This window comes from Ruditapes philippinarum, unplaced genomic scaffold (genome assembly GCF_026571515.1).
Source record: "Ruditapes philippinarum isolate M1 unplaced genomic scaffold, ASM2657151v2 ctg4058_1_1_1_1, whole genome shotgun sequence".
Taxonomy (NCBI): Eukaryota; Metazoa; Mollusca; class Bivalvia; order Venerida; family Veneridae; genus Ruditapes; species Ruditapes philippinarum.
The window spans coordinates 108391-134725 of record NW_026861373.1 but is presented as its reverse complement, the minus strand read 5'-3'; the positions used below and the strand labels follow the sequence as shown (position 1 = coordinate 134725).

The following is a 26335-nucleotide window of genomic DNA, read 5'->3' as shown; positions in this document are numbered from 1 at the left end:
TAAACACTTATATTATGACACTTTCCGACTTAAATATTGATGGATTATATCATGATAACCATACTATTTGATGAGGTATCTCATATGAATTCTTTTTCATGGAATTTTTCACACATCAACCTGGTCAGTAGAATTTTTTGTGGATGTACGTCAGGCGCCTAAGCCACGCCCCGCTTTTCAAAAGTAGGGCGCAGCAAGTAGATCCAGTTTCAATGATATTTATTGTGTCCAGGTGAGTGAGAAAAATGAGATCAATCATTGGTTTAGATAGAGGATAGGGAAATCTCAAACCTCGGGCAATCGGTTTCATCGGGAACTTGCCAAGGCTCGTTCCCGATAGAACCAATCACGCTCGGGTTAGGATTTCCCTATCCTCTATCTAACCCAATGATAGACTCTATTAATATTTTTGGTACAGAAATTACTGATAAAAGTTGCAATTACAAAAATCACCGAGCATATCCAGTAACGCAGGAATGTGCAATTATAGTAAAAGTAACGCCGAATCTGTGCAACGGTATTGCCAAAATGAAGAATACAGTAAGTAAACAAACCAAACTATCTTATTTTTAGTTTAATGAAAAGAAATGAATTAGCGCATACGGCTGCTATGACATTATACTTTAACTAGCATAACATTTTTTTTTCAGGAATAATTATGTTTACTTTTTGATTATTCGTGAGAGAGACAACCTGATAACTGTTTTGAAGGTGACTTTTGTGTTTCTTCAAATAAATATGTATTTTTAAAACATTTAAAACTTTATTTTTTCATATTCTGTATACCTTAGACATTTGTCAAACTACAAATGTCGTAAAACAACAAAAGGAAGCTGTTTCAATTGGATTCAGCAACTTGAAATGAGATAACCGCCGTTGCTTCAAAACTCCATTCAAGAATTCGGCGTTACCTCGTAAAAAATGGTCTCAATTACGTTTGATCTGCTATGACACGAGTAGATTGGAAAATGTCTTAGGTACACCGAATATAAAACAAATCATAAAGTAATATGTACGTTATTGTAGTTAAAGATATAAAGGAAACTAAAAATACGATCAATACGCAAATGAGGTCGTCATTTTCACTAATGGTCTTGAAAAATAAACATTGTTATGGAAATATTTTTCCTGCGGTTTAAAGTATAATGTCTCAGCAACCGTATGCGCTAACTCATTTCTTCTAATTTGGTGTATAATATATATTGGTCCATTTACTTATTGCGGTGCTCGTTTTAGCACTAAATTGCACAATTCTGCGTTACTTTTGCACAATTCCTCCGTTGTTTGCACATTCCTGTGTTATTGGATATACACGGTGAAAATACTCTTGCACCACACAGCACACAACTAAGCAAAAATATTAATAATGTTCAATGAATGCGCAAACTATTTAGCATTTAAATGCACATGAACTAACTAACATATTTCAAATTCTCACTCCGGATGAAACATTATTTGATAAACATGTTGTTAAATATTTTATACTGATATTCATTTTTGAAAACTGCACAATACAATCTATTAAAACAACCGAGCATAGTTGAACAAACCTACATTGTACAAGCTTTTCGAAGCCTTTAACTTTATTTATGATTTCAAACCTGGGCAAAATCTAAATGCAATAGCATGTAATTATTCTATAAAACACGAGTTATTAATAGTAAACATATTTTAAATGACATTAAGCCGATTTAAGTATAAATGTTGATTGAACATGTATATATTTAAATACTTTTACAGTTTACATATAGTATGGATGTTCGGTTACCCATGTGACTCAAGGAATTTTCCATATAGACTTTTTTTTCTCGAAAATTTATCGGTAGAATAGAAAGTGAGACAGTCTTATATGGAACGCCATAGCTGCCTCATGTTGTTACATTTCGTTTTATTTTTCCCTAAAAGCGTCTTAGTACATGTATGTATAACAGAAGTGTTGGCTTGCCAACGTTGTATGATAACTAGTCTTAACGTAGTCTTATTAAGTAAAATATTCATTTTATCTTGTCAAAACGTAGTGCTGACATGTCTAAACACTGTCTTATTATTTCATAACGTCATGTTATCATGTGCAAATCCGGTGTTAACATGCCGAATGGAAGTCTTAATATGTCTAACATGCACGCCATCTTTTCAAATAAAGATTTCAATATTTCTGAACACAGACTTGTTTAAATGTTGTTTTGAATTGTCTTTAAATTGTCTTATTACACTTCATTCAATATTACTACCTATAATCACCGTTAGAATAGACAACCTTTTGAAATATAGAAGCATAATCAGCTGCAATTGAAGCACAAAATAAGCATACTGCCATTTAAAATAAACGGTACTGACAAATTTCATGTTAAATATATATCTAAAAAAGTAGGCAAAATACTTGTAAGATTAGGAAAACGATTCATCAAAAAAATTTTTTTTTCCTCACACGATTCGAACTTCCCCAGTTAACATGTATGATATGTTGCAATGCCTTCATCTACTAAGTCAAGCTTTGTTTTTTATTTACATATTGCTTATCATAAAAGATGATTACTACATGTTATAAGATGGAACGCTTTCATGAAATGAAAACAAACAATTTAAACAGGATATGTTCAATAATGAATCAACTTATTGAAAAGGGAGGCAATTCTTTCGAAGCACGTCTGCGTGAATCTTGGGAAACAATACCAATCAAATCGGCGGCATTTGTGTGCATGTAACGTTGGTGGCGAACGCTGTATTTTGGCAGAAGACGGTCTTTTCTGTCTGTCAGTATATTGACTTAACAGCCGTTTCATCACACGTTTGAACTCCACTGTCCCTCGACAGTTCATCATGTGACTGGAATAAAAACATATAATAAAATGTTTTTAGAAAGGTAAATACTTTGAGACACAGACATCAATTACATATTTAAACAAAATAATCTGGAATGACAAGTGTCGTTATAGATAAAAAGGTTAAACAATCAAGACTGTTCGAAAGACATCAATATCATTTTATGTCTCTTATTACTGTCTTAAAATGTCTTTACCAATCAAATTCCCACTAACTTAGTACGTAATACGTGTTTAATTCATAAGAGGAATGAAATCGGCTCATTTAACAAATGAAGATATTAAATATATATTCGATTATGATATAAATATGGAGATAAATTATCCCTTTAAACTTACTTTTAATAACTCCATCTGGGGATCATCAAGGGTTTGCTCGTTAGTTGAATAAGTGTTGCTCATGTGATCAGTACCCTCCGGAAGAACTCTGTTCATATTTCTTGAAGGGCTGTCGCTATTTAGAATACCTAGGATAAAACGTCAATATAACATTCGTGTATGCAATAAAATAAATAAATAAATAAATAAATAAATATGAAACAGCAACAACAACAAACAGGCTTTAGGTAGCTGATTATTTTGCTGTTGTTTTATTCAAGTTTCTCATGTTTTTATGTATAATAATTAAACATACGTAGTAGAGAAACTCCAAAACATAAAATTTAAGTTTCTTACATTGATCAGCTGTGGCACTCAAAACAGAAAATTATTGCAACAGATAAGTAGGAAATATGAAAAGAAATAAATTGAGACTCCTATTTTTGTGCTATTTTGAGCCAGATTAAGGTCTTTTTCAGAATTTTTCCGGAAAACGAATTGAGACAATAATCTGAAATTTTGCACACATGTTATTAGCCGACACCTATATCAATTGGAGTATTAATCTCGACAAATTATTTCCAGTTCCGTCATATTCAAAAACCTCCCTTTTAAGTACAAAATGCAATATCAAATATTTACTTGTTATCTTTACAATTACAAACGACACAAATTGTATGCGTGAAACAATTTTTTAGTTTAAAATAAAATTAATTGAAACTATTCTATAACAAATACATGTCAGGTTACATGAATAATACAAAAAAAACAAAAAGAGATATATAGTGCAAACGGGTTGCGTTACAAGTTATAACAACATTAGAAACAGCCCTCCCCACAACGTCGAACTTTTATATAATAATCATATTTATTCTGGTACTTGTTATGCAATTATTTTTAACTGAACAAAATTAACTGTTTTATAGAAAACTTGACAAGGCTATTTAAGAGAATTAATACATATCATACATTTTTTTAAAATATACTTATTCAACAATTATAAAAACGCTGAGATATATCACCTTGTGCTTCAGGGTCTTGTCGAGGAGAACCTAATAAAATTAATAAATAAATATGTAAATAAATGAATAAATGAATGAATGATTTTTTGGAATAGTGTTAATATTAGCATTCATCACTGGCAAAACATACATGTATTTTCTTCAAATAACTAGTTTCCAAGCTATACCAGATTTAACATTATTCACAGAATACATCATGTCAAAATATGCACGTTTTTTGTAGACATAGTCAGAATGGAATAAAATGACTGAAACAAGGAGCACCAATAGCAGGGGGTCGAACGTATAGTGGTGCGATATTTTTAAGCGAGGTAAATGGTGCGATACGGAATAATGGCGGATTAGACTGTAAACACACGTCAGAGTGAGTATATTTTATAAAGAATGTAACAGTCATTAACTTTTAGAATTGCAAATTTTGTGTGTATGATCTGGCACTCTGACCTACATGTATTTCATCGAAATCATAGAAGTTTAGGTACAACTGTAAAAAAGTTATTGACCTTCCTTACACTTGGAAGTACTCACATAATTCTGTTACCTTTACTTTAAGAACTACCTTCCCTTTGATCTCTGATTTTCGTGATATTTTTTTTTACTTATTCACTTTGTAGATTTTTCCTCATTTCTATTTTATTACTGAAAATTACCTCGAATTCAATGCAGTTTATCGTAGTGCAAAATAAAAATTAAATTTGACAATCTATATTTCACTTTCATTGTTCATGTCTGACACTAGAACTTTTCTTCGTGTAGAATTTGCATATATTTTTATCCTTCTTTACTCAAATGTTTTACTCACAATCTATGAACCTATGATTTACTACCACCAACAGTTTCATTTAGTGAACAGTTAACTATATCATATGTAAATTTTGCGCATGCATATGGTCATCGCATTCGAAAATGTTTATAAGGAAGTTCTAATTCTATGCACTGATATTGTAAAATTTAGAAGACTAAATTGACATGTAATTTCTTTTCAGTTAAATAGTTTTGATGTGCGTGTATGTGAAAAAATAGCTTAGCTCTAGACATAGCTTCATACTGAAGATTGTGGAATGTGTGTGACATGTCCAAAATATGTTGGTAAGAACCAGTTTGTTTCAAATATTAGTTGAATGTAGTAATTTTTGTTCAAATGATAAAGTACATGCGGAGCGGAAGATATATTTGTATATTATGGTCAAAACAAACAAAGCTTTTCTCCAATGTTATAAGAAAGTTATTGAGGTATTTGCTTCTTCACCGGCAATCTGACATACGTATAAAAAAGAATACAATAACAGACGTTATGGAACGGATATTTGATAAGTTATAGCAACAACATGTTTACAATAAATAACACGAACAGTTTTAACTACCCTTGTCGCATATAACTACACTATTTCCGTATTTCTTAGTGTACGAGAAAGACATAAACATGTTGTTCTTATCAACATATTTTTTTCTAAATCCGTATCGCACCATTCACCTCGCTAAAAAGTATCGCACCTATATACGTTCGACCATCACTGAATAGAGTATAAATTTGCTATTGTTCGTAAGAAATTGCAGTACCAATGATAAATAACTAACCTTCCTTTCCCATCTTTACCTTGAGATAGCGTACAATGGCTAGAACGGCAATAACGGCAAAAACTGTTGAATTGAAAATAGAGCAATAGGAATAGACACTATACTTAATAACATTTTCAAAATTAGATCATGTTGAAAAAGGTAAAAAAAAACAATATATTTTGAAGAGGGTCAAACATTAAATTATTTATTATTTTTTAGAGTCTGGTTTAAAAAAAAACAATACACTTGCAGCATGGTCAAGATTCTTCCAACGATTAGTAACTCATTTAAGCCCTAAGGTGTTTTTCTATAAATGGACTTGAATGTCCTTTAGAATAAATTATTGTTTATTAACCATTAAATTATTACCAATATGTCGGATTAATTTAAATTTAAAAGAGTGTTTATATGCTCCTATATTTTATATAAAGCTATATTTAAGTGTTAAACATGGCTCCCAGTGTCATGATGTTATTAGTGATAATTCTTAAGGTCAATGAATTTGGTTGGAATCCCGCCAGAGGTTTTGAACTCTCTTATGCGGAAAACTGAAGAGCTTGCTTATAGAAAGTCTAAGTTTCCATTCTAGAGCGTGCATTACACATGAATTAATGGACAAAGTGGCACCCTTAATTTCCGATTCAAAATAATATCTGATAAATCAAAGAAAGATCACAACTCATATTTTATAAATGAAATATATTTATTTCTTGGTATTCAAATAATATTTGTCTCACCAAATCTTGTGGTAACCAAAACCCCTAGTCTGCGTTTCATAGAAAGTCCTAAGTATATCCTAAATTATAGGACATAAGACCAACTTTAGTACTAACTTAAAATTATTCCAATTCTTAAGTCAAATACTTTAGACTATAAATAAATGGATTAATTTGAGAAAAATAGGGAAATACAAAATGACCAACCGATATTGTTTTTTTTTCCGTTATGTATAAAAGTTTATCAGCATTGCTATTCAGAAATTATACATAAATCATAATATAGAGCACAATTTCAATGCAAAATTGTCTCAGTCTTGGTCTTATGACTGAAAGTCCTTAGTGTATCCTTAATTCTAGGTCATTACACCAACTTTGAGTCTAATTTAAGATCGTTTCTATAAACATTAGAAGACATTGAATTAATTCTTTTTCCTGACAAACGTAAAAATTACCATCATATTTCAATGTTCATCTACATTGCTAACTGAAATGTGAAGATTCAAAACACGGAAGTCAAAAGGTTAGGACATTTTCTTTAAACGCAAAGGATGCCAAAGATTGATTAGAATTTCGGGCAAATCTAATTTCAATAGAAGAACCAAATACGGTAACGCAAACACAAAATGAATAATGATAAATAATTTTGTAACTTTAGAATCTGAGTCTAAAACGAAGAATAATGGTGCAATTTACCTTATATACCTAATATGACTACAAGGGCTACGACAGAAACAACCCGTTAAATACGTATTGTTATGCAGTCGTCACACTGTCCCGAAATTGGCACCAGATGGACACACAAATAACGAAATTGTCAAATCCGGATCTGATCGTAATAAAACCTGGCCATTAGTGAGTCCATCTTGTGCCATCGTATGAACCCCGGCTAAATTTTTCAGGCTCCGGCAGCAACTTCGTGAGCGGTCGCAAAATTTTCGAGATGCCAAAAAATTGCCGGAAGACAATGCAAAGGTTCATTTTCGTGGTGCATTTGTATGCCAATTTTGGGATTCATAAGGCCTTCGTGAAGCCATCTTGTTAAATCGTGTAGTCTTCGTCTTTACTTCGTGTGATCCTCGGTGCCATCTAGCATTTTTCCCTCAAGAAGACAATACGAAGGAAACAAGAAGATGCCCGATTGTCTTAGGAAGGCAATACGACTACGTGTAACACCCGCAATACCGTCGTGTCGCCATTAATGACATCGAGATAGGACCGCGACGTGGTCGAACAAAGCAAATTTGAGTGGCTCAAGCGTTGCATATGCATCATGGTGAACATATATTAAAAGGCTAGTCACATGCCATCTTTCATATCTGTCAGCCTGCACATCTCTTCAGAGACTTCAAAAGCTTTCATTATTTGTAATTAATTAACAATTATTTTCACTTTATTTCCTGTAGAATGGCATATGTTGATGATGAGTCAACAAAGAAATAGAAGGCAGCAGCATTGCTACTATTGATATAACTTAGAAAACATGATGAGCAACTCTGACACCTTTGGTGATATAATAAAGTTCCATCAAATTTAAAATAAAATTTAGTTGCGTACCCAATACTATCAGCAACTGAAATTTGCTGCGGTTTGCCGAAGATTTTATACCACCCGGAGGTCACATGGCGACTTCGTGAACAAACGCATCGTACTCAAAATACGATATCGTGTACCTATCGCATGTCCTGCGGGAAAACTTCTTAGTAAAAAATGCATCTTTAAGGTGACTTCATGTGTGGATCGGATGCCATCGCGTGACTTTCGGTATGATTCGTGTGTGGATCGGAAACAATCGCGTAAAATTATGTAGGAATCGTACTTGCTTCGGCTGTTGATTGACTGTCGACTAATATCGGGGCCATCTTCGCGCGTAATTCAAAATTCCATATTCGTATGCTTTCGGGACAGTGTGACGCCTGCATAATTTATATCTGCAATATAAGGGAAAATATAAATTTGTTATTCATCACTAATGCATACAACGTAAGCTAAAATCGAATGTTAAGGGAAATGTTTTTACATTGTTTTTTGACTCTGTTAAAACATTTTAAACATTGATTTTTGACACATGAATGCAAGAGTTCTCGGCTGCTCACATACATTTAATATCGTGTCACGACCAATAAATGTTCAGCTTTTTAGCCAATTCTTTAAGCGATTATCTCTCTTGACTAAATGAGCAATATGTGGCACAGTGAAAACAGTGATGTTTCATCCCGTGTGAAAGTGTGTCCTCGGAATAACACTATGTTACACACGCTGTCATATGACTATTTTGTTTCAAACTGGTGTTGACAATATCATAGTCAGATATATGTTTTCATGAACTATTAAGATTAGTTATATTTCTTCACAATACCCATCAGAAAATTAAAAGAACCACCACTATAATCTAAACAACTTTCATCGAAAATCAATCTAGACACTTCTACAACAAAAACGATTTTAAAATTCGATATCGCTAAATCAGCTTTAACACTTGTCGTAATACAAGTTAAATTTAAAATAGCCCGTCAAACAGTGATATTGTCATTTTTCGCTTGTGTCGGTGTTTTTTTTTGTTGTTTTTTGTAATGTTTGGTTACTGTTTTTATTTTGCTTTTTTAAGGAGAAACCGACAATAGATATAAAAAGAAATCTTTATTAATCATTTTATTTAGAAGTAGTTTATGAAAATTTAGTATATGGAGAATAAATGGATGCAAGGAAGGGAAAACAGTTATAGATTCGTGGGTCTCATTCTTGAGAAGGGATTGCGGGTTTCTCTGCCTGTGTGTTATATATCCCGGCACGTGTTTAAAGATGATTGTATTTGCGTCAGTTCCCAGGGAGTCATTTCCAAAGAGAAGTTTATTTTCACTATTTCTCGTAATGTTGCTGGTGTTTCTTTAACTTGTGTAAAGTGGACATGCTAGAAGAAAATGCTTTGTGTCTTCAATATAATCCGAATTTAATCTAGCGTGTATGATTCGAAATAGAAAGTTGACACTTCTTCTATGTCTCCATTTAAAGCATTTTTAAGTGGGACTAGGTGAGTTACGTATGTCGGGTGCTAAAGAATTTCAAGCCTTGATTGTTGATGAAAGAAAGAATCGGGAGAAAAGCTGAGAATTACAGTAGACATTTCTTATATCATCAGAGTTGTTAAGACCATAAGGAGTTATGCTCTAACGAGGTTTGAGTGATATGAGGGAGGAGAGTGTTAACCTTTTTAAAAGAAAAGAAACAAAAACAAGTCGAGTAGCAGCAGAAATGTCTTCTAATTGGATCCTGTTCACCTAGGACGACGTTCTCCCAAACAGTGTAAGCATAATAGAAGATAAGGCGTATTAAAAGAAAGTAAATAATTTCGATAGATATCTCTCAAGGGTGAGTTTAAAAGTTCTAAGAATTATGTTTTGTTTTTTATGCTTGAATGTAATTTGTCTAACAATTGTTATCCTGAGAAGGCAAATTTTAAATGTTAGTGAATGTTGACTAGTTACTTTGTGCATTGTTGAGAAGGCTGGGTGGATGAACTGGTTTGTTTTGTTTACTTGTGCTACTAAGATACATTGTTGAGAGGAACTGAAGGTAACAAGCCATTGTTGTGCCACCAAAGTGATTACTTTAAGAACCTTGTTAAGCGGATTGAAGTAGTGACAGAATTTTCGACACTGAAATACAAAGTTGTACCATCCTCGAAGAGACCTATATGATGCTATGCCATAAACGATCTCGTTTACAATTTTGATGATTTGATATCATGGCATTATTGTAAAACTGATCTTACATTTGATGTCAGTTATTAAAGACTTACATCATTAAAAGTCGTCGCAGAGTTGTTACAAGGCAAGGCTTTGATTAAGTAAGACTTGTTTCGTTTAATACTTTATGAAATGACAACTTTTGTAAGATTCTACATATATAGTACAGTTGTATCTTAGTAACTTAACCCCGCTTTACTCGAAGAATTCTTATTGGTACAGTAAACATGTATTATATGTTTTATAAAATATTATAACAACAATTGTTCTTACTAGGAAATTTAAGTGGATAGGTCTATAATTGGTACATTTTCCATATCTTTTTCAAATATCGATAAAAACTATTGAGATGTATCATTTGGATATTGTTACAAAATGTTGCTTGCAATAAAAGTGTTGATAATGTTATTAATGATTTAGAATGAATAGTAATATTTGTTCTAGAACATTTTATTATCTGCTTTAATAATATAAGTATGTAGTTTATCATGTATCTCACACTCTCAAACAACACCCAAAATAATTTTCGTGGTTTGTTGTTATGTCTAATACAAATATTTTCAATGTAATTCTTTATTGTATTACAGATCTTCCATTTTAGACCAATTCACTTTAAGAAATAAAATTAACTCATTTAATCATCTAGACAATACCTTTAACTGCAGAGAAGTTATCCTTTGACATAATTATAAGTTGTAAGAAACACTGTTCAATATTTCCTTATTTCATTGTAATTATTCAAAAAGACAATGATTTTGATACTTGATCTGCAAACACAGATACTAACACATTAATTATAATTTCGACTTGATGTTAAACATAAAGCATTATTGCAAGCACACGATAAGCTTAAATGATTTGTTTTATGAATGTAAAAACAATTCATTTTTGTATGAAAGGATTGTGGTGAACGGAGTGATATTATGACTAGCCGATTCACTTTGAATGTTATCTATTCTTTTATCTTGAATAGTAATATCTGTAATATGTTGCGGTTCAATGGGTGAGTTCGAATTCCAAAGGGACGGATACTCCGATCCGAGCCGCAAACATATGTCAGCTATTTTTTTGCATATTCTACCATATTCCATTATATTTCAAACTCTTTACCTTAATAAAACAATTTTCCGTGGAAATGTGTGTCATGACACTCGTTACTATTTTCATACAACAGCGTTATAAATTACAACTTCATTCACAACGATGAAATTACATCATCCTAAGCGCTCCAGTGTATAGCACGCAACTCATCTGGGACCCCCATGCCAGATGGAATTTCCGGCTTCGAAACGCCAGTCTGATATGCAAGAATTAATGTTTCCTCTACGCTTTTAAGACACTCTTTAGACTAGAAGTTGTCACACAAGATAAATTATACAAAAAAAGAACGCGAGTGAAATGTCAAAACTGAGGCATGTAATGGACTCGTATTGTGCACGCAATATATCGCTAATGTGGGTATTCCATTATGTTTGCAGAAGTTATGAATTAGACACGAACACACACAATTCATTTTTAACTTTTCATATCTTTTAAATGTAGTTTGGGTTTATATCAGATTCATAACTTCTGAAAGTAAGAGTTAGAAATAAATTAATACTCACAATTATTATATGTAGATAATGTGCTGCGTGAAAGATATAAATAACTCGTAGCTCATACTTTAGTTAGAGCAATTTGGGTTCATAACCTCAGCATGATGATTGGATTGCAAAACAAATGTTTGATAACCATAAGGAGACAATTTGCCAGCGTATAATCTACGGCTGAGACTTTGACCTTTTAGAAAGGGACTAATATCTTGCATGCAACTTATTGTCTACTTATGGTGGTCACTTTGAAATCCCATAATGCATGTAGAAGTTTTTAACAAAAAATGACAAAAACTCATTCTACTGACAAATACATTGAAGCACCTGCTAAATGTCTTGCTAGCACATGGTATAGCACGCAGCCAGCACGGGTTGGAGGAAACTTTGTATCAGAGTGACATCTATAGTCCTTGGTATATTTGTACATGCATAAAACAAATCAGTTAAAATAGTTCTTTGCATGTTTGCACATGCTTAAAACTAATAAAAGCAGCTCAAGTATGACTATATTACCTGTTTTTTTATAGTTGATTCTAATTGCTACAGAATTCTCCTCGTTTGCTGATACGGAAGAATCATTTGTAGGTGTATTTTCTGTATAATTTTTGATTCTAGTATTCGTGGCTGATAATGTATGGTTAGTAATCCTGAAATTGGGAAAGAACGCCCAAATTGTCAGAATTGAAAAGATTGTAAACTCGGTCTGATTGACTCCGTTCAAAGGCGGGAGTGGTAATTGCAAGCTTACGCTCACCACTAACCATAGCGCTGGCTAAAGCATATTAAACATGACCAGAAGTCAAGTCTTTGAGAGTTTTTAATCAATTAATGATCCCAATCTAATTAAAATCAGCTCTAAATAACGATCCGCTTTTAGATCTGAGCGTGACCGTATACGAAGTTATTTCTGGTGACTATTTACACAGTCAATTGTCGGCGAGCTTTCATAATTTTGAAAGCGATGTGGTTTATAATTTTAACCCTGGGAAAACCAATAATTAGTACGTAATTTTCACGATTTCTAGAACAAACACGGCGTTGTCCATATAGCCAACAGGTAATCTAGCATAAAAATCTTCCGCATTAAAAATTGACTTTATTTTTACAAGTAATTTGTTAAAAGATACTTCAAACATTTTTTCTAACAAAAATCAACGATTTGTTTAACTTCCACGTATAACGGTCTTTTGATACTTCTTCTAATACCTATGTAAAAACCGGTTTGATTGCATGGCTAAAAACATGGCGTTGTCCATATAGCCGACAGGTTATCTGGCAAAACAATATTTCGCATTCAAAATTGACTATTTTTTCAAGTAATTTGTTAAAACATACTTCAAACATTTTTTCTAACAAAAATTAACAATTTGTTTAACATCCACGTATAACGGTATTTTGATACTTGTTCTAATACCTATGTAAAAACCGGTTTGATCGCATGGCCAAAAATAGTTTCTAGGGAAATCCAACTTATAAAGAAGGCGAAACATATACCGTCATCTTCAGATCGACATAAAAGAAATAAGTAGATCTGACCTTAATGGAAAAAAAATAAATTTTCCAACTGTACGATTACATATATGCAAAATTTATAATTAAGAACTAAGACGTTTACACGCACGAAAGAATAAAATAGATATTATCAAATAATACGATAGGAATGTGAACAAACACTTGTGTATAACCTTGCCAAACACAAATCCTTAAAACCACAAAACTATGTAAGGAAAATTCAAAAATGTTACGTGTTCTATGTGAAATTTCCACAGTAGGATAAGTTGTTTTTGCGACTTGGTTTTATAACTCCACTTACGTGACAACATTTTCCTCTTTCGGCTTGCACTGTAGTGAGTCATTCGAATCATTTTCTTTTGTAGATTCATAATTCTTAATGCAGGAACAGTCTGAGACAGAGAAACAGAAAACTAAATAAATAAGTACTGACATCATATTTGATTATTAGTCTAAGAATGAAAATCCGCGGCTTCATTATACAATTGTTTCAATTCGTTAAGAAAAGGGGGGGGGAATATATACAACTAATTTAAGAATTATTGAAGACATTTTAACAGACAACTTTCATTGTCATTGCTTTTTAAACATTGTCCTACACTTGTCGCGTGCACATATCTATAGAAATGAGTAGTTATTTCAAGGGTGTCTTTTACTATAATAAACTCGACATTATTCCTCGCCGAAAGGCGGCAGGGGATATGGAAATAGTCGCCGTCCGTCCGTCCTTCCTTCCGACATTTTTGTCCGGAGCATATCTCAAAAAGTGTTTGAGATATCAACTTGAAACTTCATAGGTGGATAGATCATACTGAGGAGTGCAGTGCACTAGAATGATAACTCTACCCTGCATAATTTTTCAGTTATTGCCCTTGTTATTTTTCTAACGTAATATTTGACCAGAGCATTACTCAAAAGGCTCATAAGATATCAACAAGAAACGTCATAGGTGGATAGGTCTAGCTTAGGAGAGGTGTGCAGTGCACAAGAATGATAACTCTACCCTTCATACTTTTTCGTTATTGCCTTTTGTTATTTTTCATGCATAATTTTTCACGTGAGTAGAGCATAATTCAAAATGTCTTTGAGATGTCAACATAAAACTTCATAGGTGGATAGATCTTATTGAGGTGAAATGCTGTGCACAAGAACAAAAACTCTTTCCATTATAATTTTTGAGTTAATACCCTTTGTTATTTTTCCTACCTTTTATCCGGAGCATATCTCAAAAAGTATTTGAGGTATCAGTTTGAAACTTCATAGGTGAATAGATCATATTGAGGAGGATTTCAGTGCATAAGAATGATAACTCTACCCTGCATAATTTTTTATAATTATTGCCCTTTGTTATTTTTCAAACTTAATTTTTGTCCAGAGCATAACTCAAAAAGCTTATGAGATATCAACAAGAAACTTCATAGGTGGATAGGTTTCATAGAGGAGGTTTGCAGCACACAAGAATGATTACTCTACCCAGCATAATTTTTAGTTATTACCCTTTGCTATTTTTCATGCTTAATTTTTGTCCATAGCATAACTATAAAAGCCTTTGAGATATCAACTTGAAACTTCATAAGTGGATAGATCTCATTGGGGAGGAGTGCAGCACACAAGAATGATAACATACCCTGCATTATTTTTAAGTTATTGCCCTTTGTTATTTTCAGTCATCAGTATTCACATAGGTTTCAAATTTGTCATCACTTCTTCAGCCATCAGTTTTCTTTAGGGATTCTTATTTCTCTCTATTTCATTACCAAAAGACCTCTTAAAATTGAATTATTCTGCTCTACTACATATATATTCTTCCAATGAGCAAACACATTCGGCGAAAGGTGGCCATGTAAACATGGCTCTTGATATATTAACAATGTTATGCATAAACATATATTCCTTATGGTTTTGTTTGTTTGTGTTTTACGCCACACAGACACAGTATAGGTCATTTGGCAACGTTCCAGCTTTATTGGTGGAGGAAGACCTCAGGTGCTCTTCCGTGCATTATTTCAGGCACGAACGGGTACCTGAGTAGAACCACCGACATTTCGTAAGCTAGCTGGATAGATTCCTTACATGAAAACATTCCAAGTCCTTGTCTGGATTTGAGCCCACAGCGATGAGGGACAAGTGGTTTGAAATCAACGACATTAAACAATCGGCCCCTTTTTCCTTATGAAAAAATACATGTACATTGCATGTCTATTGCTATAGATGTTCAAAATGAAGTTTTAATAAACATCATACCTATCATTAACACTTCACCCATTTCACAACGTATTCTAAGGTCTTCATCTGCAACAACGCACTCGTCTTCACTTGACCCGATCTCAAAATACGTTTTTCGATTTGCATTGCAATAACCTTTTTCGGCGTGACAGCGTGCCTCAGCTCGTTTTCCGCCTGTCTCTGCTGTCGCCCGAACAATAATAGAGTCGTCCTTGACACAAGGGCTAAAACAATTGACCTCATTCACTTGGGCATATCCGGGCGGACATGAAATGCTATAGACATGAACATGATTCAAATCGTTTGTGATAATCACAACTATGTTTCTTTTTCCTGTGATAAAAAAGTACAGACGTGATTTAAATCTTGTGTTACTTACATTGCAACATAAGTAACAATATTATGAAGTAAATTTTGAAAAACTCTGTAAAATGTGAAATTTCTATGTATAACTATTAGGACTTTCTGGTCATTTCTGTGCAATTTGAAAACAAAGATCAATAAAGAAGTACAGCAATGAATTCACACATCATCAACAAAACCCAGCAACAAAGGACCTCCAGCGAGGAGTCCAGCAAGACACCTAACAAAAACAATCCATTAAAGATTTAATAAAAGTTATCATAAAGAAGGCACTTACTTTAAAAAGCATAAACGGAGATAAGGATTTAAGGGAAAGGATGTCCAGAGGGCCCGGGAGTGTAGGGCAAATTTTGAAAAAACAAAGGGAAAGAAAAACTCACCGTTGACGACAAAATTTAAAAACGGACACTAAAAGTGTCCACACACTAAAATGTACTTACATGCAAGAATATAGAGTGGCGCTGACTTGAAACGGCCAGCAAGAAAGACACTATTGGGAAATTTAAACTAGTTACTACTGTTAGCCCAAGTATGTTCCTATTAAACGTGGCAGTGTAATTAATTTTCATCAATCCCCATCGAGCAAAATTAAAAGCTGTTATAGTTACAACAGGCGAAATAAGTGAAACACAGAAATTATCATGTTGACTTTTTTCAGAAGAACTTGTGTTTTTCAAACATTTTCGAGATAAAGATAAATCGGACAGAAATAACATACAAAAGAACTATATATGTTAACAGGTAGATTCTACTTGCGTTTATCGCACTTGTCAGCTTTCCCACATATGTGAATGGTGTTGTCGTTTGGTTTGTCCAAGCAATAGTAATGTTCCTTCGGACACACATCACTATAATACTGTAAAAAGTAATCATAATGCATACTCTCGTTGGAATGACACTTTGTTAAATAACCATATGAATACTTTTGCACCATCATTTTAAATGTGTAGTTGAAGAATATTTCAACATCTGAGGGCAGCTCAGAGCTATTGAACACTTGTTGAGTATTCAGATCTGGACTCGCAGCTATTGACAACATGGGTTGTACAATAAATATCGCAATAACAATGAAATGATTCATGTTTTTCATACTTGGCAAGGACTGATCTTCTATTAGCTTTTCTATCTGAAATATAAAAAGACATAAGGTTCTTTTGTTATCTCAAGTTTATTAATTAACACGAAGACTCGAACGTTTAACCTGTTTCCTAATTTTGTATTTTCAATATTTCATGTTAGATGACACACTTGAAATCATTATGCTTATTGAATGTATGTACTTACTAGAATGGTTTCAATTCGTGAAGTGTATATAATATATATGTACATGAAAGAAAAGGTCAGAAATTAATAACAATTAAAGACATTTCTGTTCTAACTGTAAAATGTTAAAAACCAAGCAACTTAGTGTTGTTAAAATAAAGTAAAATAATTACCACTGTGAAATATTTTCTTTAAAAGAATTGAATTTAATGGAACAGCATTTACCAATACTAATTATACATTATTTTCGGAACAGGACTACAAAATGTTTAATGTGTCTCTTTTCATATTTTATATTAATAATTGATAAGGTTAGGCATTTCCCAGACATTTTTTTTCAATTTGAAATTATCGGCCAATTTTTTTCTTTCTTTTTCATCACTACGGATAATTTGTAATTCATAGTTTTCATAGAAGAGAACAAATTAAGCCTAAACACGAATCATCATTAACAAAGATACTCCGCTTTGATAAGAAGCCTACTTAGATATTTTGAGTTATTTCTAAGTATAGTTTGCGTTATTGCTAAGTCGGAATAAACTTTTGTAAATAAATACACTAAAGCTAATTCTTTATCCGTAGGTACGAATTTTAAATTCTAAATAATTATCCGTTAATAATACGTTCATAATGTTTTATATCTGCCTTTTTTTGCTATTTTTACAGATGAATACATACTAGTGGTCACATCTTTATTTAAACATTGTTTGCCTGTATATTTTTTTCTTTATATTTTCAATACTTTGATTTATGTTCTGTCCATTTGCTATTAACAAATTACAGTAGAAGCATACATTTTCCAAAATACAAAGAATATCATTGAAAAACTCTTGTCCGATAACAATAACAGGATTGAATGAACATTACATTAAATTTAATGTGACCAATTCCAGTAGTTTTTAAGTTGCCTGTTATTATGTATGACAAAGTCACAGTCAGATTTCATGCCCATGGACGTACAATTTCATGGAGGTTACATTGCATAGATATAAAGTTTGAACTTTGACCAGTTACTTTTGTTTCCGCGTTAAACGTGAGCCCTTTTATTTAAATTACATCATAGGTAACTAGAAATTCAATATTTCCTTTGAAATGAAATTTCTTTTTTACACGAAAGTGAGCTAGAATTTAGATAGCCTCAGTCTATGCTAAAGAAAAACCATCCTAGTAAGCAAAACATACAAATGGTAAAACTTTGAATTTAGAAACATCCATAGATGAGCGAGGGTGGGTCAATATGTAATGCGATACTAAGTACAGAAAAAAGAACATTAAAACAAAACATAATGTCTAATAATGTCTTAATAGGCATTTTTGTATTGACTTTATCAAATAAAAACCGCAAACACATCAACACACGGCGTTACATTTTTGCAACATACTCGTCTAGTCGTTGTTTTCTAGTTTTTGTTGTTTTTTTCTTTTCTTCTTTTTTTTTCATTTTCTTTTGTTATTTTTCTTTCGTTTGTCTTAAGATAGCTTCATTGCTACGGATTCAGTACGATAAAATGAACTTTGTTCTTTTTGTTATTCATTAAATAAACGTTGACAGTTGTGATGTCATAACTGCGTTCATTCACTTTTAGAATATTATTTCTAGCCCATTTAATAAATTATATTTAAATTCAAGAGTCAAATCAAATTTAATTAGTAAATCAGATAAAAGAAACAACAATAAAATTGTGTTGAAATGAATATTTATTAATTTCATCTGAATGAAATCAGGTCTGGTCTAATCTTATTACTCGCTAATTTATTTACTTATATATATTAAATTATTCCTGTAAATATAAAAAGCAAAGTAACTTATTAAATAAAAAAGACAGAAAGTAGGAACATATTTATTAATTATCACACTTTCATCTTTGAATTATCTTTTAGATAAGTCCGTCAATTAATATAAGTGTTATATCAAAGTTGTCATAATACATTGTACATAATCGAAGTAAAATCGATATTTTATCGTCCGTACAAATTTAAGGATTGTGGGTTCAATTACTATTTCAAAATGATCAATGAATTGTTAAATATTTTACTAATCATTTAGAATTATGATCTATTTGAAATATTTGATGAACTGCCAAAATTTTATTACAATACAGAGAACCCTGTTAGGTATTTCAACTTATTATCAAATGTCAGGCATAATATCAAAGGATTTTCAAACGGCCACTCCTAATAACTTGTTGAAATCAAGTCGGTTGGAAAACAGCCGAGTCTTACGTGATTTTAAATAAGACGCATGTTTTCCTGCGGAATGACACGATTTACTTTTGCGAGTTGTCAATGAATATACAACTACGTAAAAACATTTACATGCATCACCTTTACACTTCGGGACCCTGTCCGAATTATTGCTTTGTTGCAATACATTTTTATATACTTTTTCTGCAAATGGAAGGACAATGTTTTTTATCTATGTCATCAGTAATGGACTGTACAGCTGTCCGATTTCATGTAATGAAGTAGTTTACCGAGACTTAATATCGTGGGACCAGGCTAAAATTGAACCCTACGTAAACATGTTTTCTTCATCTAAAGGTACTAATTATTGGTTAGCATTCCCTTTCTGGTATTTACTAAAGGGAAGCAGTAAAGCATACCGGTCCTGACACAGAAAAAACGAGAACTACTATGTAAATAATGGAATTTTCCTTTAATTTCAATTTTCACAACTGCACACAGCCAAACTGACATTCGTAAAGGTAGTATTTTATGCTGCCCATTCCATCGCAGCCGTTTTACGCGTGCGTAAAACCTCGATTGTGTCTTTTTGTAGGCTAAGGAGAAATATCAAGTATATTTAACGTATGTTATTAAAAGTAACACTCGTTTATTTCACATGATGATGTAATTCATTTTATCCTTAAATGGTACTGCACTATAGTACATATACTCTGTCTTAGAACCGTATATATACGGAGCTACAAAGCCCTCTCCGTATATTTCGAACGTGATGGGTAGTCTGGTGATAATTTTAATTTGATAAAAAATTAAGTTCTATTTTCCCCGACAGCTATTACAACACTTCGGCTCTTAAGGAAGAACGTTCCTGATTCTGTGAAGAGATAGGCTAATACTGTTAAACCTTGTTAACGAACACTACGGGTATGAAGGGTCCAGCCTCATTTGCTGGGTATAAGCGGTTTTACAGTAGAGATTCGGGTGATTTCCTCAGCAGTAAACTTCGATTTTTGAATAGGAAGACACATGTGTTGCATTTGTTTAAAGTTATACACCTTTAATGGACACTATTCATGACAATTTAGCACACAGTTAAACAAGGTCGATGCCCGCACCGCTTCTTCTCCTTGTTGGTTTTTTTTTCGCTTGAAATATTTCTATATCATGCTTAAATCGTGCAAAGTTTAAATAATTTATGTAATACTGATTTTTTGCTTAAGTATACGCCATTAAATCTATTTTAATGAAAAACTATTCATACACATTACTTAACAATACGTTAAAATACGCTTAACGTTCTATTACTAAGTTAAATGCGAAATTCCGAGAGAAAAAACTTGTCAAATCACTTATTCAAGTATCATTTTTTAGTAAATCTAATGTTACAAAAATTTCTCTGATGAAATACGATTGAGGTGCCAACGCCCACTTATGACTTCAGCTAATTTGACTGTGTTATTCAAACGATCGACTGATATAATACATAATTGACCAACAGTTGATATTGGAAAATGTTAAGAAAATAAATTCAAGATAAATTATATATCGAAAATGCTCATAAATCAAAAGCACGTTCCGCAAGAAACAATTAAAGACGCAAGTCAGCGTATAAATACATGTATATTCATTTCGAGCTAGTCATGAAACAAAGTAAAGAGAAAATACTTTTTTACAAAATAATTAAACTATTACATCCGAAAAATCATGTTATAATAATTCTATCTAATTAAATTCCTTACACAGTCGATAAAAAAATGGCCGTCAGACAGTGCGCGAAATTTGATTGGCTTATAATTAATTGAATGCAAGCGTCCAATATTCATAAAATTCAAAAAAGAAATATTTTGAACAAAATATTTGCCCATGCTCCGTCAGCGTGTATGATTATATTTTTCCGTTCAAAAATTTGGAATCAATCTTTAAAGCGCTTTTCTTTAACCAGTATCGTGGATCGGCAAAAATATTTTGTTGTTTGCATTTTAACTTAAATTGATAACTAGATTGTTTGAAATTTCGTTGTTAATGATTTTGAGCATATTGAAAGACAATATGATAAACTTTTGATTAAAGCTTGAAAGGCAAGACAATAGACATTTTTTTAAATTTTATGATCCTATGCGTTTATGAGCAATAACTATTAGACGTCAGACTAGACCATCATAAACTTTAACAAAGCCCGTAACGTCTGATATATCAAACTACACTAAATACATGAACAGAAGAAAAACCAACAAAGCTTCAACCAGACAAATTCTCAGCCGTGACAAGCCTACCTTTAAAGTTAGATAATTCGAGTCATTTTTAAGTACGTTTTGAGTTCTTGCTTCGGAATTAGGAAATTATTTTTGCTCTGCAATACAGGGCCGTTCTAAGGCTTTTTCTTTATTCGAAACAGTACTTACATCTGATTAATCTATTTTGTTTGCTACTGGAAATGTGTGTTACCAATGCCCGATTACAAACATACTTAACTGATTTATAGCAGGTGCAAAAAAGCCCAAACCTAACTGTTATAATATATCAGTTGAGTTTTTCCTATTTGAATCAATGAAAAAAACAACAGCAATGACAATAGTTATATATCAATACGGTTTTCAAATCCTCCTTGAAAGTGTACTGCATATTATGGGTTAGAAAGAATAAAGAAAACATTCTAAACCATGCGATGATAACAATTAAAGTGTCATTTAATTTGACAATACCGAATCCTATAGTTTTTGAGTGGCCTGTAATTATGTATGGAAAATTAAGTATAGACGTTACAGACCTGTGAACTTATTTCCACATATACACATGTGTTATCGCTAATATTTTTGGATTTATCGCTGTCAAATTCATGCATGTGAAGTGACTAGGATACAGTGGCATAGAGGGGACATCAGAAATATTTTATCTATCACGTGCGCACGCGATGGGGACATCAGAAATATTTTATCTATCACGTGCGCACGCGATGGGGGACATCAGAAATATTTCATCTATCAAGTGCGCACGCGATGGAGGACATCAAAAATATTTTATCTGTCACGTGCGCACGCGATTGGGACATCGGAAAATATTTAAATACCACGTGCGCACGCGATAGCTACCACGTGCGCACGCTATGACTACTACGTGCGCACGTGGTAGCTACTACATGCGCACGTACAATTTATTTCGTGCGCACGAGCTTTTAATTTCAAACAAGTCATGAATTAGCTACGGTGGCATAGGGAGGACATCAGAAATATTTTATCTATCCCGTGCGCACGCGATGGGGGACATCAGAAATATTTTATCTATCACGTGCGTACTTACGGTGGCATAGAGGGGACATCAGAAATATTTTATCTATCACGTGCACATGCGATGGGGGACATCAGAAATACTTTATTTATCACGTGCGCACGCGATGGGGGATATCAGAAATATTTTATCTATCACGTGCGCACGCGATGGAGGATATCAGAAATATTTCATCTGTCATGTGCGCACGCGATGGGGGACATCAGAAATATTTTATCTATCATGTGCGCACGCGATGGGGGACATCAGAAATATTTTATCTATCACGTGCGCACGCGATGCAGGACATCAGAAATAGTTTATCTGTCACGTGCGCACGCGATGGGGGACATCGGAAAATATTTAAATACCACGTGCGCACGCGATAGCTTTTAATTTCAAACAAGTCATGAATAAGCACTTCTCTGTCCATTTTAGAAATGGAAGGTATTACTTGCGCACGTAGTTGTCGCGCCGTGCGTTGTCGCGATGTCTTATATATATTCAAATTGGCAATCCTTCGATTAAAGCCAAATATGGTGGCTGATCTTGAACGCTTTTGTGTGTACGAAATCAGCCACTAAAGCCGAGTGACAATGTGATATCGCTACAACACGCCACACGACATTGCGCCATTTAGTGTGCTTCGTAGCGACAGGACGACAGTGCGACATTGCACCATTTGGCGCTTTGTCGTGCTGTCGCTAGCAGCAACACCACACATCGCCAAAGTGTTCCAAATCAGCCACCATAAAATTCTGTGTTGCATACAAAGATTTGTAATATTTTGAGAAATGTATTTCGCTCTTTTTTTTGTCAGAATAATTTTTGATTAACAATTTGATTCAAATTGAATACATGTTTTGTAAATGTTGAATCAAATGTAAAACTGAATGAAAAATTAATTTAGTTAATTATAAATATTTCAATTTCAGATTAACTAACTCACTTACATTATTTACTTATTAAGTAATTAACTGTTTTACCTTTTTCAAAAAAGGAAACAAAAATAACGTATTACTAAGTTAATGTAAGAAAACAACAAAAATGAAAAAAACTATATGCAGTAACGGGTTAACTCCTAATGTGATTTAATATAAGTTAAATCGTTACTGCACTAAGGTGATGATTGTTTAATGATTTGAATCATTGTGTGATCGTTTAGTCAATATAAGTATCACCGATACACATTCTTTAAAATCAAGTAATACAAAAGTAACTATTAAAATTGAAAAAAAAACATATAGTTTCAAAATGATCAATGGCTTGTAAAATATTTCAATAATAATAAGAACATTTACGATCTATTTGTCGAAATTGTATTCATATTTTAAAGGTATATCCGAGATAAGTATTGATTTGTTAAGATCAAAGTCTGGTGTATAAGGATTTTAAGTTCTTTTAAAACACGCGTAGATTGTTAAAACTTATGACTTGGTTAGTCCATTGGAATGTTATGTCAAATAAAATTGTTCTAAAGTTTTGTTTTCTGTCTGTTTTTGGCTAAAATACTTATAAGAATGTGCGAATTGTTAACTAAATTTGCAATGTCATAAACCAAAATGACCGAGGCGTTAATAGTCCCAAATTATGAAGTCCTTTCAATGATCAACTGGTATTCTAAAGAATCAAACAATATGACTGTCTATCAGAAACTGCTTAATGACCTGTGAAAATTCCAAATTATGTTTGTAATCTGGCGACTCATTATCATATAAATCGGAAAGAAAACGAAATAAGATCCTTAAACCGTTGAATAATGTCAGCACAGTTATGGTAAAAATGTGACTTCTGTAATGTATGGCAGAAAGAAAAATTTATGAAAAGGGCTGATTAAATAATTAAATTAAATATTTAGATTAAAACATCTTTTTTTGCATACATTTAAAACAATGCATCAAATTATTACATAATTGCCAATTTCATGTTTTGACAAACTTTAACTTTAGTTCTACAGCAAAAAGAGGCAAATATTACTAAGTTTCCAATATTTTCTATCTTTATCTCCTTCCGTCAGATTGCTTTGAAACTTTTTCCGCGAAGATACTCAATATAGCATTGGGTTACATTACAAAAAAAAAAACATTAATGATATGAATCTCATTTATGTTTTTTGAATATGTTTTCTACACTCTAATTGACGAATTCAAAAGAGCAATAAGGTTACTTACTTGAAATCCTTGAAGCGAGTTTTATTTCATACTGTGGTTTGATGAAAGAATATTTCTTTGTAATATAGACTACTTTATATTTATAACATTGAACACTAAAATGATGACTGTTATTTTATTGACCTACAGATTAAGTTTATTTTATCTATATAATATTATATAAAATCACGATACCTTTAACTTCTTCCAAGTCAAACAATCTATCAATTGTTATTGGTAATTATTACCGCACTAATTTCCACTAAACACCAATTTAAGCCAGCGTTGACTACTTTTTTAAATATTTATTTCTAGTTACATGCAATTTCTATAAATATCTATATTTGAATAAAAAGTCATTGACTTTAAATCTCTACATACACGTTGACAAATTTCTACGTACTTGGCCACTTTATTAACTATGCAACTGACTTCATACATTTGACTATAAATAGTTTAAAAGTTTTTAAATAATCATTATATAAACGGAAAAAAGGTAAAAGGTAAACAAATCAAAAATTTGTCGCATTTATATATGTGAGGTGATATTTAAGCTTCATTTGACAAATATTATTAATTATATAAATGTACATAGTAAAAAGTAATGCAAAATTCAACACAATTATGGTAATGTATTGACGATTACCTTTTGACATGAATGGTGTCAAAAATATTTTTCTCAAACTTTACATAATCTTAGAATATGATGATAGAAACATTTTATGCAAATAAGAACTGGTGTCTCCGATACCGTTTTCGAGTAATCTGACCTTGATATATTTCAAACGCAGGTAGTTCACAATCGAGATCAGCAAGACAAAGAGAGGTTTTTTGGTGTTTTAATGGCTTATGTCTTTAAGATTTTCAGTGTCCAAACTTAAGCTGAATTTGCAAATAATTAATGGAAGTTCATATTTCCTCTGTGACCAGTGATACAATGCAAACATTAACAAGGTATGTCAGGCTTATGTAACAGTGATCTGCCCTTGAAATGACTTGAATAACAAAAAGGGCATATAACTTGAGAATGAGATAATCCCCTATCTTATAAAAATGGGTTTATCCCCATGGGAGCCCCCATGGGCTACGTAACGCCCAATGGAAGAATGGAAAAACCCAATGGGAGGCTCAACTTTGAATGCTCGCCCAGCGTTTTATTATTGTGCAATCTTTATATAAACGTCTATTTCCATCCAAATTACTGTTTGATATATATTTTTAAATTGAAACTTTATTAAAAAGGGTAGTTGAATTTGCGAAAATTCCGGATTTGCAAACTTACTCAGGAGGCTGTTGATTGAGATTGATTACCCCCAAGTTTTCTGCTTAAAATGTTTCTTATATCAACTTCTAAGATCGTGCCGAGTTCATATAAATTCTATACAGTTTCCATTATGCTTTTATGCATTATTTAACTGTAGCTAACACCTCCAAAACAATTATACATGTTAAATTATTATATTACCTTACTTATGAAGCAGATTCAGCATTTTATAGTTCACTGTAAACAATTGAATTACAAAATGTTGATGAAAAAGAGTGATAAGTTATAGATAAAGGAATCATTTGGTCATTGCTCAGTAATATTTTTAGCCAT

The 26335-nt window shown here is 32.5% G+C and overlaps 1 protein-coding gene across 1 annotated transcript; it reads right to left on the bottom strand.

Annotated features, from left to right (window-relative positions):
* Nucleotides 1–1553: 1553 nt before the first annotated feature.
* Nucleotides 1554–25138, bottom strand: LOC132715426 (uncharacterized). Its single transcript, XM_060698430.1, has 9 exons — nt 24934–25138; nt 16634–17003; nt 15533–15847; nt 13590–13680; nt 12290–12423; nt 5741–5803; nt 4163–4192; nt 3162–3289; nt 1554–2826 (listed from the first exon to the last, which is right to left on the bottom strand). Exons 2-9 carry the CDS (start codon nt 16965–16967, stop codon nt 2755–2757), a joined length of 1167 nt encoding a protein of 388 aa, XP_060554413.1. The 5' UTR covers nt 16968–17003; nt 24934–25138; the 3' UTR covers nt 1554–2754.
* Nucleotides 25139–26335: the final 1197 nt, after the last annotated feature.